General features: G+C 39.0%; 1 protein-coding gene across 2 annotated transcripts in view; it reads right to left on the minus strand.

Annotated features, from left to right (window-relative positions):
* Positions 1-15948, minus strand: part of LRRC9 (leucine rich repeat containing 9) — an 85805-nt gene that overhangs the window by 16692 nt on the left and 53165 nt on the right. Inside the window, exons 19-26 of one of the 2 annotated variants that reach the window (XM_058655542.1) lie at positions 15687-15812; positions 13237-13371; positions 11696-11873; positions 7909-8129; positions 6512-6634; positions 5889-6019; positions 2433-2541; positions 1440-1579 (exon numbers count right to left, since the gene is read on the minus strand). In XM_058655542.1, coding sequence (XP_058511525.1) covers positions 1440-1579; positions 2433-2541; positions 5889-6019; positions 6512-6634; positions 7909-8129; positions 11696-11873; positions 13237-13371; positions 15687-15812 — 1163 coding nt within the window. Of the gene's footprint in view, positions 1-1439; positions 1580-2432; positions 2542-5888; positions 6020-6511; positions 6635-7908; positions 8130-11695; positions 11874-13236; positions 13372-15686; positions 15813-15948 lie in introns of those variants that run through there. The other variant, XM_058655543.1, reaches the window with a different exon arrangement.

The following is a 15948-nucleotide window of genomic DNA, read 5'->3' on the forward strand; positions in this document are numbered from 1 at the left end:
TTTAAATACTTATATTTAAAAAACACCACATGGTTTTTAGCTGTTAAAAGTGAAATGAAAGTAGTCTGACTTGGGTATGGTGACAAATGTAAATATGCATACATACAAACATGTAATATATATATATATGAATGCATCATTATGTTGTATCACAAATGTGTAGGAAGGCAGACGTCTGGCCTAACGGTTAAGAAACCTATATCCCATGTCAGTGCTTGGGTTTAAGTACTGGATCCTGCCAATGTGGGCTATGGATGCCAACACTGATGGTTCACGTTTCTGGGGCCCTGCCACCTACATGGGAGACTGGGATAGAATTCCCAGCTGTCAGGCTTCAACCTGGCCTACTCCCAGTCACTCCAAGAATGGGAGCTTGCTATCACTCTCAGTTGTTCCAATAAAGATAAAGAAAATGTACAGGGAGATAGGAAAAGTGTTCTCATCTCCTTCTTAGAATCTTCTTCCCTTCTCTGATAATTTATTTTTCATGCTAATGTAAAATTAATACAGAGAAAACAGATTCAGTGTAGTTCACAGGTCAAGTCTGAGAATGTGGCAATATTTGCTTTCACTCCCACCCCTTTCCTCCCTTGCTTTCATTTTTTTCCTCTATCTCTTTCCTTCCTTCCTTTCTAGTTTTTGAGATAATGTAACATTACAGTCAAGAACTTACCGTTTACTAAATAAAGAGACCAGCAGGTAAAAAGCAAAAAGGTCTTAGTTCAGCTGTAACATACACAAGAGCTATAAACAAGAATCAACTGGAAAGTGACCTTTTCAGCCATATACAGTGAATCTTCAAACAACGGCAGATCATGGAAACTCTAGTACCTCAGCAGTCTCAACCGCTGACTTGACAAAGATACAAAACAAAGCTTGACAGAGAAGTGTTTCCAACAGTACTGATACAAACAGGCACTTCTTTCTTGCTCTCTCTTTTTGTTTGTTTTTTGCCATTGGATTTTTAAAAAATCATTTCTATTGGTGCTATGGTATCAAGTGACCAGACAAGTCATTCAGAAATAAATGCTGAAAGAAGCCAAAGTAAAGGACTCCTCTGTGGGTTGATGAACATGTTCTGCAATTATACAGTAGAAATGGCTGTGCAACTTTGTAAATACACTAAAATTCATTAAATGGTACCCACGGCATGTGAATTATATACCAGCCTTAAAAAGAAACACAGGGTCATAAACATACAAGAATTTATATATTTTACTTCTTCTCCTACTTACAATATAGCTATGAAATAGAAGATATGGAAAGACAATGACAAGGAAATATTTTGGGTTGATTTATGAAGCTTATTTTCTGACATGTAACTATTAAATAAGCATTCAAAAAGCTGTGTTCGCTAATGTGTCATTACTCTTATTAATAGGACTAATTGCTGTTTACATTCCCAACTAAAGTTGTTTATAGTTAAAACAAAAAAGTACCTGTTGATTTTAGAAGTCCCATGCTGCCCATAGCCACTTGAAGCCACTTTCTGGTGGAGTAGTTGTCTATTGCTTAAGTGAGTCTGAGGCTTGAGTCTGGGCATGATTGATTCAATATGATTATAGTTGAGGCATAAAACCTTTAGGAAAAAAATCATAATCAGACATCATAGGAAATACCTAAAATGAAGTGGATAAAACTTAAACTATGCACATTAGTACTAGAAATGATAAAATGTCATGTTACAAGTCATTTGTATTGTTTTAATTTTTATTTATGTGAAAGAGACAGAGGGAAACAAAAGAAACGAGAGATCTCCCTTCTGTTTGTTCATGAATGCAACAACTGAGCTAGAGCTGGGAACTCAACCGGGTTTACCCACGTGGTGGCAAGGACCCGGTTCCCCGAGTCATCATTGCAGTCTCCAATTACGCACGTTAGAATGGGACCAGGAGCATAAGCTGCAACTGGCACATGATTATGCTGGCATGCTAACAGGTATCTTAACCACTGTGCCAAGTGCCTGCCTTTGGATTTAGTTTGTAATACATTTATAAAAAAAATCATCTGACACGTTGGGAAATTACAATACTTCAAATAAAATAATTGAGATCTTAGAAAGCTATTAAGCTTTCTCAGTCTGCACTGCTAATTTCTTCAAGCCTGCCATGGATAAAATACTCCTTAGGTATGGCTGCTTTCCTGTGTTGAAAGAGCCTTAGGAGATGGCCAAGTTTAGGCAGTAGAAAGGGAGACAAGGAGGCTGCTTCTGGAATCAGGCCCCCTCTTCCTTTCCTTCTACCCCCTCTCCTACTCCACAGAAAATCTTCTGCATCCAAGACACAGAAACTGTGGTCAGCAGTGTTGAAACCAGCTCAAATCAAAACCCGTACTTCTCGATTTTAATCGTATGAAAATGCATATTCAACCCAAAGTGGAAAAGGTTACAACTTGCATTAAAAATCTTGACGGAAGATTTCAGAATGACTCACCTTTACATTGGGCAGATAGATCAATCCGCTGAAGGATGTCAGATTGTTGTTCTGGAGATTCACATTACACACATTTCTAAACTGGTCAATGGGAATTAAATCCACAGTTCTGAATTTAGACAAAGCAAATATTAGATATAGAAAATAACCATAGGCCATGCAAATATAAAAACATTGAGTTTCTCCGTGAATAATCTCCAAAGGCATCTTTAAAAAATCTCACGTGACAAATATGGGAAATACTAAACCCCTCAGTGTAAAACGTGTATCAGGGGACGAGGCAAGTACATATTTTTGTTGGGCTCATGTTTAAGAAAAGGAAAGATTTTTATTGCTTTCAAAAAAATATTATGACCTCACAAACATGACACTATTACAAGAGAAATTTATAAAAACAAACATTCCTTTTAATATAAATCCACATACAAGTTCATGAAATTATTGTGAAGTTGATATGGTAAATCATAAATTGAGATTAGAAACTCCAGAGGATAAATGTGAAGTCTGTTATTTCTAAAATGCCAGAAAGAAATCGGGAATGGGAAAAGAAAAAGAGACGCAGCTAGCATCTTTAAAAACAGACTTCTCTGGGGGATGACCTGAAGAGTCAATGGCATTTCATTTGTACGATGTTTTAATAATTAAACAGATCGTTTGATTCCAACTGTTCTGCCTTCATCTTGCCTTGAACAGAGGATCACACAGCTAAATCATTTCTCTTGAATCACTTCTTTTTTTTTTTTTTAAAGATTTATTCATTTTATTACAGCCAGATATACACAGAGGAGGAGGAGAGACAGAGAGGAAGATCTTCCGTCCGATGATTCACTCCCCAAGTGAGCGCAACGGGCCGGTGCGCGCCTAAGCCGGGAACCTGGAACCTCTTCAGGGTCTCCCACGCGGGTGCAGTGTCCCAAGGCATTGGGCCGTCCTCGACTGCCCTCCCAGGCCACAAGCAGGGAGCCGGATGGGAAGTGGAGCCGCCGGGACCAGAACTGGCGCCCATATGGGATCCCGGAGCCTTCAAGGCGAGGACTTTAGCCGCTAGGCCACGCTGCCGGGCCCTTGAATCACTTCTTAAAACTTAACTCCTGGACCCGAAGTTTACATGAGGACATACCTTTATGAAGATCAGTAATTCAGCATATTTCCTTTATGTATTTTCTAAGTGCAGATGGTATGTTTAGAAAAATTATAACACAGAAGGGAGAACTCTGTCCTCAAGAATTTCAAGTGGGAGCTCCGAAGATTAAAATAAGAAGGGGAGTTGTGATTATAGCTAGGTGAGGTGGCATTTTAGAGAAGGAAAACATTCCCATATTTGACAAAATTGATTTGGTAGAGGATGACATCGCAGAGGAGAAAGAACTTGAGGTGAAACTTTTAAAGTGTCTGTCAGGAGAGTTCAGACAGTTCCAGGCAGTGCAAGAGGTACATTTATTTTATACTGAGATTCAGGAGCTAAGGTATTTCAGAATTTCCAAGTTATGATGACTCATGGGCAGTAGAGACCAGGGTTACATCAAGTGGAAACTACTCTAGGCCACAGAGAGGAGTTCTAAATTTTATTCTGTTATAGACAATGGGAAGCCACTGGACAATGTTGAGAAGTAAGTAATTGGATGAAACTTGCATTTTACAAAGCAATATGGATATACTCACATTTTTAGAGGCTTTTGTAAGATAAACAACCAACAGACCATTAATAGAGTTTCTAAAATAGTCCACTGCTGAACCTAAGCCAACAGCAGTGACAGTGAAAAGATGAAGGAATTATGAGACATACACCACCATATAGTCTGTAGAACTCGATGATGAATTGAAAATGAAGGACAAAGGTTAGAAAGCAATTATTCAGATTTTTTCTTAGATTGTTAGCTTGGGCAACTACATGTAGGTGTTACCTCCTACAGAACAATTTAGAGGAAGGCTAAAAATGATGAATTTGGAGATAGACATAAATTAAAGGTAGAGCTTTCCACAAAGAGTATTGAATTTTAAAAACATGAGAGACATGGAGAAGGAATTAAAAGAGAACAGCACAGAGGGGGAAAAGAAGATGAGAGGACAGGCTAAAATTCACAAAGTAAGAACTCAGAAGAAACATGACAAGTTCATAGAAAAATCAGTAATATGAAAGTACGGGGGGTTGGGGAGGGGGTGGAGACCAGAAGTACAAGAAAAGAGAAGTCAACATTTTCATGTGTCAGAGAGGACAAGTTCCAGAACTAAACAGGATCCACAGAAATTAGCCAGGAGGCGAAGTGACAGCAGCCGTGAAATAAGATAGCATTGACTGGACTTCAGTGGTAGTATACGAAGAGCAACCAAGTGGGTTCTGACGTTAACATTTGATTGTAAAGTAAAAGCGAAACACAGAATCTGAGAAATAAGTTGATAATTACACAAAGTATTTATTGCCTGAGAGACAGGCATACAGGCAGAGCTGTTGGCTGGTTCACCCCCCAGCTGCCTGTGAAGGCCAGAGCTGGGCAGTGCCAGGCCAGGCACAAAGCAAAGGTCTGGGGACACAGCCAAGATTTTCACGCATATGGCAGGAGGCCATCTTTATGCCTCCCAGGATCTGCCTAGTGGGAAGTGCGGGTCAGGACCCAGGGTTTAAAATCAAGCACAGGCACTCCAACATGAGATGTGAGCATATGAACAGCTAGGATAAATGCACACTTCCTGATGACATTTTAAATGACTTTCTGATAATAAGAATTATTACTGCATTTCAAATTATGCTAATGCTATCATGAGATCTTGGATGATATTGTAAGCTATTTGTTACATTTAGAACAGATGTCCTGGTGGTGACAGGTGTCTGGCACCGTGCCTGATGTCGCCTGCTGTAACCCAGCTCAGCTCCTGTTTGGGACTTTCTGCTTATGGGTACCCTAAGGAGCAGCAGGAGATGGTTCGAGTCCTTGGATCCCTGCCACCCATGGAGGAGCCCCAAGTTGAATTCTCTGCTTCTAGTCCGACTCAGACTTGACTACTGTGGAATGAACCGGTGGATGGGAGATCTCCATTTGTCTGTCTTTGAAATAACATAAGTTTTGGGCTTGGCGGCGTGGCCTAGCGGCTAAGGTCCTTGCCTTGATCCCATATGGCTGCTGGTTCTAATCCTGGCAGCTCCACTTCCTCTCTGTCTCTCCTCCTCTCAGTATATCTGACTTTGTAATAAAAGTAAAAAATAAAAAAAAAGAAGAAATAACGTAAGTTTTAAAAAAGGATGTGCAAATGTAGGAACTTCAGAAAGACAACCATAATTACATATTTAATTATAATGTTAAAAGCACATAACATGATTGTGTTTGAGATATGCTTACCTTGATCTGAATATTATACAACTTATACATGTATGGAAAAATTACATGAAACCTCATAAAATATGTACCATCGATATGTCAGTTAAAACATGGAAAATAAACGAAAATAGAATTATTGTACCTGATGGTTGATGAAGTCCAGTTTAACTCTTGCATTTGGACGAAGTTGGAATGTCCTTGTCTTTCTGAAATCATGTCAGAAGTCAGTCTGCCACCAAACAAATCTTTTGCACACTCAGTCTCTAGTTGATCCTATATGATGAGAGTTAGTAAGTGATGTCCTTTCTTACAGGCGACAGAATCACGTTAACTGGCTCCATAAAAATGGAGTGAACTCATTTCTCTCTAGTTAATTCTCCCAAATACAGCTTAACCTCCTACTATATACACACTCTTTCTCTGTCTCTCTCTCTCTGTCTCTCTCTCTCTCTCTCTCTGTCTCTCTCACACACACACAGACACACACACACACTATATTTATATTTAACCATAGTTCTGGTTGTTCTACTACTAGTATAGCTGGCTGCTGATGCTCTTCACTGGCTAGGCACTGAATTCAGTGGGTACAGAAGTAAGACACACCTTCCCCCTTTTCCCTTACATCTCAATTGAGACCAGTAAAACTTGGCCAGGCAAGATCTAAAATGCGCATGAACAACACCAAGTGTGGCCATCGGTAAGTGATAAAGCAATATTCGGCAATGCAACGAAGACTAAATGCTACGAGGGCATAAAATAACTCACAATTGAGATTCCGTCCAAGGCTTTCAGTTCTGGAAGGTGAAATACTACAAATAACCGGTAGTTTTCCTGACTCCATACAATAATGTTTCCGTATATGTCCAGAATGACCAAGTTGTATAAACCCTGGGTAACACAATTCATACTGTGATTTACACATCTATCACACTCCAGCAAGTTTTCCTTTACCGTAAGAGGTAAACACTTTTGACTGTAATGTTTATCTATCGCGTCACAGGATCTGAGTGTGTTAGCTACAAGGGCTGTCCTTTCAGATGACACATTCAGATGTAACACTCCAGTGGACGGGCACCAGCAGTGAAGTCTTCTTGGGAACTTCGGTATGTTGTACACAATCTGCCTTGATTATGGGATAATGGCTTAGCAAACGGTACATACATATGTACATGCATGCAAGAGCAATGAGGGACACTGCCAGTAGGCAAAGGGGTAAAACTCAAGTGCTTGCTCTGCCTTCTAGGAGGGGAGCCGAATCTGTATTAATAGAATATGTGCTTTCTTCTTAAAACCAAACACTGTGGTGTGTCTTTGTTTTGAAGGAAATTCTAGACAGAGTTAGATAACTGAGCATGAAACATCTCTGGCTTTAGAAGCAGTAATCCTGTTTGGGAAATCAAATGGGGATAAGACTGAAAGTGAAGAAAGGAAAAACACATTTTTCTTTTTTTTTTTCCTCTCTCTCTTCCTTTTTTTTTTTTAAATTTGTGTGTGTGTGTTTGTGTGTGTGTGTGTGTGTGTGTGTGTGTAGATCATCCTAGCAATACTGTATCAGCAAAAAGGAAAAAAAAAAGGTGGCGGGAGGGGGGCCAGTGTAAGGTAGACAGCATTAGCAAGTGGCCACCTAACTTAGAAGCAATGAAGTCACACATGACATCTGAAGTAAGTTCTTAGTCTGCACTCCAGAAAGTCTCCACTGTGTTCAAACCTTTAGTAAAAGTGTACTGCACCAGAGCCTTGAGGTAGAGGTTTCCTTGGGGAGTTAAAGAGACAAAATGTAAGCAGAGGTAGCAAGAAAGGCGGGGAGGCACTGGTCAAGCACTGAGAGGTAATCAAGAATGGTATTGTAACAGGAGAACTTTAAAGAATCCTACCCCATAACTGGGCTGGTGGATGCCTGGGAATGCTAAAGTAGACCCTAGTCAGGAGGAACGGGTTTAGGTTGAGTATTAAAATGCCTGTCTCGGGGACCTTCCTATTGAGAGTAACATGATTACACATACATATGGCTGCAGACATACACAAATTAAAATGCATCGTAACAATCCTTGGTCTTATTATAATCTTCTTTATGTTTTCCTAATTCCGCACACTGAGCATGTATTATTCACACATTATCAACAATCACAATGATAAAATCAAGAAGTTATCACCCCAATCACCTTTAAATTGTGGATTTCATGATTGAGAGCAATATAGTTATTGCTTATATATAATTCAATCAGAGTATAAGTTTTTTGTAAGCCACTCAAAGATGTGATTCTGTTGTTCTCAAGAGAGAGGGAGTGAAGATGGAGCATGTTATCGAAAGCATGCTTTTCCAAACATGTCAGGAGATTATTGTTTATGCTGAGGCGGGTTAATTTAGTCAGCTTGGAAATGCCTAGAAAAACAAGCAAATTCAGGAAAAGATTCAAAAAGCACTGAAAAGTTAGTTTAAAAAAATAGCTCGCTGAGCATTTCATAATTACTCTTTCTCTAGGCTCAATTATCTGTAGGGATTCTAGAATACTAGACAGACATCACTGCTTTTCCTTTTTCTTTTAGGAACACATACATATCCCTCTTACCAATTACACGGTGCACACTAAGGGTTGTCTTGTGGCACAGTGGTTAAGCTGCCTCCTGTATGCACATCATTCCACATGAAGTCTGGTCCGAGACTTGTCTGCTCCACTTCTGATCCAGCTCCCTGCTAATGTGCCTGGAAAGGCAGCAGAGGACGGCAGAGTACTTGGGCTCCTGTAACCCACATGGGAGATTGGATGGAGTTTCAGATTCTCTGGTTTCAGCCTGGCCCATTTCTAGTCTTTGTGGCCATTTAAGGGAGTGCACCAGTGGATGGAAGATCTCTTTTTCTCACTCTCTGTCTTTAATTCTGTCTTTCAAATAAATAACAAACAAATCTTTTTGGGGGGACAGATATTTTATTAAATGTTCTAGTTTCCAGCGCTCTGAATAAAGGAACCAGACAATACTGACCAAATTGAATTAGTGTAGCAACATCCTTAAACCAAATAACTTTGAGAAGCCAAAGCCTTAAAAATTTGAAGTTCTAACCTTACGGAATAAGTAAGATATCAACAACCCAGTTACTTGAATGCATGACAATTTTTGGTGTTATGTTGCAGTAACTATATTCTACAAAATTACAAAATAACTTTGTTTTTCTGGGAACTTTGAACCTGATTTTAGCGGTCTCAATGTTTTGTTATATTCTGATGATTAAATTTCTAATAGTTTTATAATAGCTCCTATCCAAAAACTGGTAGTTTTTGCATTGAGATCAACATTTTCTTTATTTATATTTTTAAATTTTGAATTTTACGGTACAATTCTGTAGGGTCTGGGATCTCCCTATCCCCCTCCATAAATTCCCACCCCCTGACTGATTTTCCCCATATTATTACAATAGTATGGTCCTTCATAAGCAGTCATTAAATTCATCAGTCTGTTAATTTTTTTTAAGTGGGGCACACTTGTGGATATATATTTTTTAATTTGTAGAAGTATTTATTCCTGTGAATAGATGGAAATTGAGAATAGAGCAAGTTGCTGGTAAATCATGGAAGGTTTCTTTCAATTTCTTTCAGGTTCAAAGCACTAACTGAGGGGAGGGTAAGAACGTAGTACAGCTGAGAATGAGTTAGAAAGCATTTAACTTGGCCTACAAGGGCATTCCATTTCCCAGTAGTCTCCTTGGCAGTTGGGATATAGCCCTTGGTGCCCATGCTGATAGTCCTAAGTGAGGATCTGGGAGTCTCCAGGGTTGGGATACAAGCCTCCTCCTGTCCTCGTAGGTCAGATTTCTCTGCACACCCCTCCTAAAATTGTTCTGCGCTCCAATTGTTAACATATGCCTTATTAGAGTTATAAGCCTGTTTGGACTATCCTAAATTCGCCAAGTTCAGTAAAAATCATGCTTCAGTACTATAAGCTGCTAAATACAAAAATTAAAATAGATACAAGACAGTTGAATAGTACCCTATAACCATTTCAAAATGTAGAGCAGTCGGTTGTATATAAATTAAACTTGAAGTGTCAGTGAAGTAGTCAAGGATGTGGTTAAGAACTTGCATTTTCTAACATATTAGTCACTCAATATCATGCCAATTAACTCCGTAATGTTGTAAATTGTTGTTGATGTTGTTGATGTTGATTATAAGTTTCATTGGAGGGAATGATGTTCTGCCAGCTATATTTTCAGACCAGGGATGGTCTCCCAATGAAACTGTTGAACTTGTCTGGACATAAGATGCTGGAATTTATGCATGGTACATGCTCACAATGAGGGAATCAGGACTGGACATGAACTGTACTACTGCAACAATGTGGAGGAATCCAACTTGGGGGGAGGGTATGGGGAGGGGTTGGGGGAATCCCAGAGCCTGTGAAACTGAGTCACAAAATGAAATTAAAAAAAAAAAAGAAAGCAATTGATGGGATCACCAAAAGAGAACATGATTATAATATTTAACAGACATTGTAATCATAAAGATATCCAAAAGGTTAATTCGTTTACTTCACAGATGATTACTGAATGGTTACTATAAGCCAGGAACCATTTGAAAAGGACTCAAGCAAGTAAATTTTCTATGACATTGAAACACTGTAGTTCAAAGGAAGGTGGAAAAAATGATATGTAAGATAAAAGTAAGTATGACAAAAAATAAAGCAAGACATTGAACAGTAAATGACAGAATTGACACAGAGAACATTTCTGTATTAAATAAGATGGTAAAAAAACAAGAAAGCATTTAACTTGGTATATTCCAGAGATGTCCTCTGATCTCTTGATTTTTTGCCACAGCTAAGTATAAACTTCAATGAAGACTACAGGAAAGCTGAACAGGGGAGGGGGAAAAGCTTCTTTCATCCTCCATTCTGTGTGACTCAGAGATTTTAAGCAGTATTAAAATAGTACATGGGTCTATTTTTCATGAGACATTACTAAAGCTGTTATGTTATATTTGAATACATACTTGCTACAGCACGCAATAACTGTATATGGTGCGTTTGCTTCCCAACCTCCAGGCAATATGATTTATTGGTAAAGTATTTAGATTTTCAAATATAATCCTAATTCTGTGTTGGCCAATGAACTGGGCTGCTTTAACACTTTCCGAAAGCATGCCTCACGAGCAGGCATTTAGCCTAGCTCTTGGAACACCCATGTCCCACACGGAAGCACTTGGGCTCACTCCCAGCTCTAGTCCCTGTCTCTAGCTTCCTGAAGTGCAGATTACAGGAAGCAGTGGTGATGACTTGAGTAACTGGGTTCCTAAAACCGATGCAAAGGGCCTGGATCAGGCTCCCAGCTCAGCTCCTGCTGCTGGCCTTCACCTATCCCTGATGGTTACAGTTACTTGAGCACCAATTAGTATAAAAAATAAGCTTTAACAAAAGAATATCGCATTCATTCTTGTATTAAACTTTACAGACATGAATTTGTATGTTTCGGCTTGGTAACAGATGGGAGACACCAGCATGGAGAAGAGAGAAGGCCTGCTGGCTTTCACTAAAGGGTAGCTAGAATATTCTGCTCCAAACTTTTTTTGACCTTCTGTGGATATTGTTCTCTGCTGTTCTCAAGGCGGACACCTGCCAGTTGGTTTTAAGAGGCCCACGTTGCACAGCTCATGGCAGCCGCTCCTGATTCTAACTTCCTGCCTATATGCAGATCCTGGGGGGGCAGGGGTAAGTGACCCAATAACTGTGTTCCTGCAATCTAGACAGTGGGATATCTAGGTTGAGTTCCTGTCTCCCACCCTGGTCCTGGCAGGAGGCTACAGCAGGCATCTGAGGGGTGCACCAGCAGGCATGAGCTCTCCCTTAATCTCTCACCCAACTACATTTAGAGGAAACTTTATGTCCTCAGTGCTACTAAGCTTTTGCTTTTCTTGTGCATACACACATATTTTGAGATGTGACAAATCTTTGGTATCTTACCTTCTATCTTAGAGATGCAGTTTCCATCTAATATAAGCTCTTCCAGGTTAACACAGGACTCCAGTCCCTCCATTTTGGTGAGATTATTGTTGCTGAATGATGCCCACTTCAAATTCTCTAATTTTTCTAAATTTGTAATTTCAAAGAGATGCTGTCCATCTAAGTTTAAGGCAGTTATCTAAAGAATAATTTACATTCTATGTTACTTCTAAATCCTGTAAATACATTCAGTGTTATGAGATTTTTTTTTAAAAAGGCTAGTGAAAATTCAAATGTGGCAAGTAAATATCAAAGAATTACTTGAAGAATTAAAGTTATCACAAAGCTCTTCGTTTATAAAAAAGTAAAAATTTGATCAGACTGTAATTCCAAGAGGGGGTTTATGGCATTACAGACTCCCGTGATGTGCCAAGCAGATTCCACTGTGGCAAAATACTTGTCTCAGCTGCTGAGCTGATCAGCAATAAGCCGTCAGCTGTCAGCTCCTTTGGGGACGGCCTCGGCTGCAGAGAGCTGCCTCGCTCCAAGGTCACACTCCTTCCATGCTTGGCCAACAGCCAGTGATGGAGAGATAGAAAGGCCCAATTTGGAGCAAGTTTACAGGGCCATTCTAATCCTGGAGCTCCCTGTGAGTTCATCCAAGGCTGTTACCGGAACTGCAGCACAGTTAACAGTAATATATTCCACAGTAAACATAATGCCTCTAACATCTTCTACCTTCAAGGCCTCGTCTCGGGCCACTTTCTATCTTTGGCAAGAGGTATAAGGCAACCTCGGCAGTAGGGAGTTGCTGGTACTGGGTGGCTTTCTTCGTTGGCTAAATTCCGCCTTGCCTATTCCTTGCCAAGCTTCCTTACTGCTTATCATCCACGTTTTGTTTTTAATTCTTCACTGTTTGTTTGCACCGGTGATCTAGCATCAGAATTTGCCCGTTAGCTTACAATTGTGCCTTTATCCTAAATCTAAATTGAGGCTTAATTCCCACCACATACCTATCCATAACTTGACCTTACTACTTAATTTTTATTGTTTGGACTGTGATCAATTTATCACAACTTTTTTCTAATAATGACACTATCATTTTTATTTTTCCAAATTTACTAAGGAATAATTGACACTTTTAAATTGCTCATATTTAAGGTATATACCCACATATATAAATACACACACACATACATGCATACACTGTTAATCAAATACTGCCATGGTCTTAATTCTATGTGGAATTTAAGACAATAAAACTTACAGAAGCAGAAAGTAGATTGGTGCTTTTCCATGGGTTAGGAGTAAGGAGAAATGGGGAGATGTTGGTCAAGGGGTGTGAAGTTTCAGTTTTGCAGATAAGTTCTGGACATCTAGTGCCCAACATTATAACTAAAGCTTCCACTACTTGCTACGAGGGCAGATCTTTCTGTTTCCTCCTTTTATTTTAACCTATTTCAGGTTTCCTCCATTGACACGGTATGACACACTGATGGAGGGTGACTTGAGAAGTCAATTGCACTCAGATTTTTGTATTAGGCTTAGGAATTAGCATTTACCTTTAGGTACCAGTTTCCACTCAGATGTGCATGAGGTCCCAGCTTGGAAATTTGTGTCAGAATTTTTGCAGAAGGCCATATGGTAAGGACTCGTGGTCTCTCTTCTTCAATACTACAATGTCGCAAAATAGATAACTAATAAAATTTTAAAAAGACCGGATGAGTAAATGAAATTGCAATTCAGAGATTTATTTTATATAGTTAGTTAGAAGGTGTTGTTTCCTAGGGGAGATGACTGACCCAACAAATTATCTCAATATCTGGTATATCCTTTATCTTCTATCTATAATATCTGAATATACCTTTAATTATTCATTTTTTTGTTTTAGCAAATACTGAACCATTACTGGAAAGCGTTTGTAAGGCTGTGGCTATAATACAAACACCTATATAATACACTCATGAAACCAGCTAAGAGGCCAGAATATTACTAACACCCTCCCAGCTCTCTGGGGGCCTTTTCAACTCCTTCCCTTTGGAAGTGATCACATCTCAAATTTTCATCTACCATCCACATGCTTTCCTTATAGTCTGACATTGTGCGCGTAAACAACGTTTCACTTATACTGTTGCATATGTGAGCTTTACACAAACTGAATAATCTGTATACACTTTCTATTCAATTACAGCGTTTTCAAATCCATAAAACTGTCAAAAATTCATATTTCACTGTGATATTAATGTTCATTTTCTTGAATACTAAAATGGCAAAGTATCTTCTCCTAAGTTAACGGACTTGATTTCTTCAAAATCTTTTCCTTGTTTTTCTGACGGATTGGTGGCTTTATTTCTTCCATTTTTTTTTGGAAAATTTATTTTTTATTTGGAAGGCACATTTAGAGAGAGAAGGAGATAAAGAAAGATCTTGCATCTGCTGGTTCACTCCCAAAGTGGTCACAATGGCTGGTGATTCGAAGCCAAAAGCTGGGAGCCTCCTCTGGGTTTCCCACGTGGGTGCAGGGTCCCAAGGCTTTGGGTTGTCCTTGACTGCTTTCCCAGGCCACAAGCAGGGAGCTGGATGGGAAGTGGAGCATCCAGGACATGAACTAGTGCCCATATGGATCCTGGTGGTTGTGAGGATTTAGCCATTAGGCCATCATTCTGGGCCAGTGGCCTTATTTCTTACACATTCTTGATATGTAACATGTATTTTTTAATTGTTTGTCTGAAAATTTCCCTTTTTAATACATACCTTTTAAATTTTTTCTTTTCTGAAGAGAGAGAGAATATTCTATATGTTGATTCATTTCTTCAATATTCACAATGGCCAGGGATGAGTAGAGTGGACAGTAGGAGCCCAGAACTCCATCCACATCTCCCCCGTGGGTGGTAGGAGCCCATGCGTTTAGGTTCTCTTCCGCTGGTTTTCCAGTGCATTAGCAAGAAGTTGGATCAGAAGTGGAACAGCCAGGACTCAAACCAGTCCTCATACAGGATTCTAGAGGCTTAGTCTATTAAACCACAACACTGACTCCACCTTTTCACTTCTTTATGATATCTTTTGAGAAAAATATATGTACTGCATGCAAATCCAATCTTTTATGGTTTATGTTCTTTGTTGCCTAGTAAATTCTTTCTTAGTTTAAGATCATAATCTGATTGTTCTTCTAAAACATTTCTGACTTTGCCTTTTACAATGAAGTCCATGATGTACTTGTTGCAGTGCATTTAACTGAGTAGCCTCCCAGTCTGCAAAGACAGCTCTCCTGCTTGTTGCTTCTCTACAGATGTGCCATGTCTTGATGCTGTTCTATTGGTATATTTGTCCAGCTCTGCGTGATTATTAGTATGTCTTTAAGGATTTTAGCAGATTTTGATTTCTGGCAGGATAAAATTCTGTTTTTGTTGTTGTTGTTTTGGAAAATGCTACAATTTCATCAACAAAGTTTACCTGTCTTCAGTTTAAATAGATCCAAATTCAAATAATGCATTCTTTAAGGAATCAATTCTCAAATAGCCTACCAAAAAGTGGTAACTAAATAGCCAGAATGGTGATATTTAGGATGTTGAAGCTACTTTGAACATAGTATGATATTTCCCATTTAGATAACACAGGCATTTCCTTCACCTAGTCTTAATATTTGTTCCTTTCAGTCAGACACATAATGTCAACACTAAGTTAAAAATTCACTAAATGCTTTCTCATAGCCTTAAAGCTTACCCTCGCCTCAGAAAGCTGTTTATTTTCATGTGGGATTCTGGTGAGTTTGGGTGACTAAGGAAAAAGTTACCTTGGAGGTATTTTTGGCATAGTGTAAGAATCTACCAGGGGAATTCATACACTAAAAGGACTATATATAAACAGAACACCATATGGAACAACTGCTATCATTTAGTTTTTATTCACATTCTAAGAGGGAATAAAAACTTTAAGGATATAGAAAATGAGTATAAGAAGTATCGTCTCTGTGTTTAAATAGTTGAATAAATATAAAACAGGAAAATCCAACCTGAGTAATCTTGGTTCTGGCAATAAACCTCATAGCAGCTCGGGCTTCTTCTTGAGTGATGAGGACTCCATCTAAATGCGTAAGAGTCTTTAATCTGCCAATAACACTCAGTCTCAATGTGTTTCGCTTGGGAAAAATAGTGAAACGTTAATTTCTACAGAATATTCCGTATATTATGGCATAGAAAGGAGTGCTTATTTGTTCCTTTCCATAAAATTCAACATCATATATCTCCCAGCTTGCTATATGTATCTAAAAGAGA

The sequence above is a fragment of the Ochotona princeps genome, chromosome 26 (genome assembly GCF_030435755.1).
Source record: "Ochotona princeps isolate mOchPri1 chromosome 26, mOchPri1.hap1, whole genome shotgun sequence".
NCBI classification, from domain to species: domain Eukaryota; kingdom Metazoa; phylum Chordata; class Mammalia; order Lagomorpha; family Ochotonidae; genus Ochotona; species Ochotona princeps.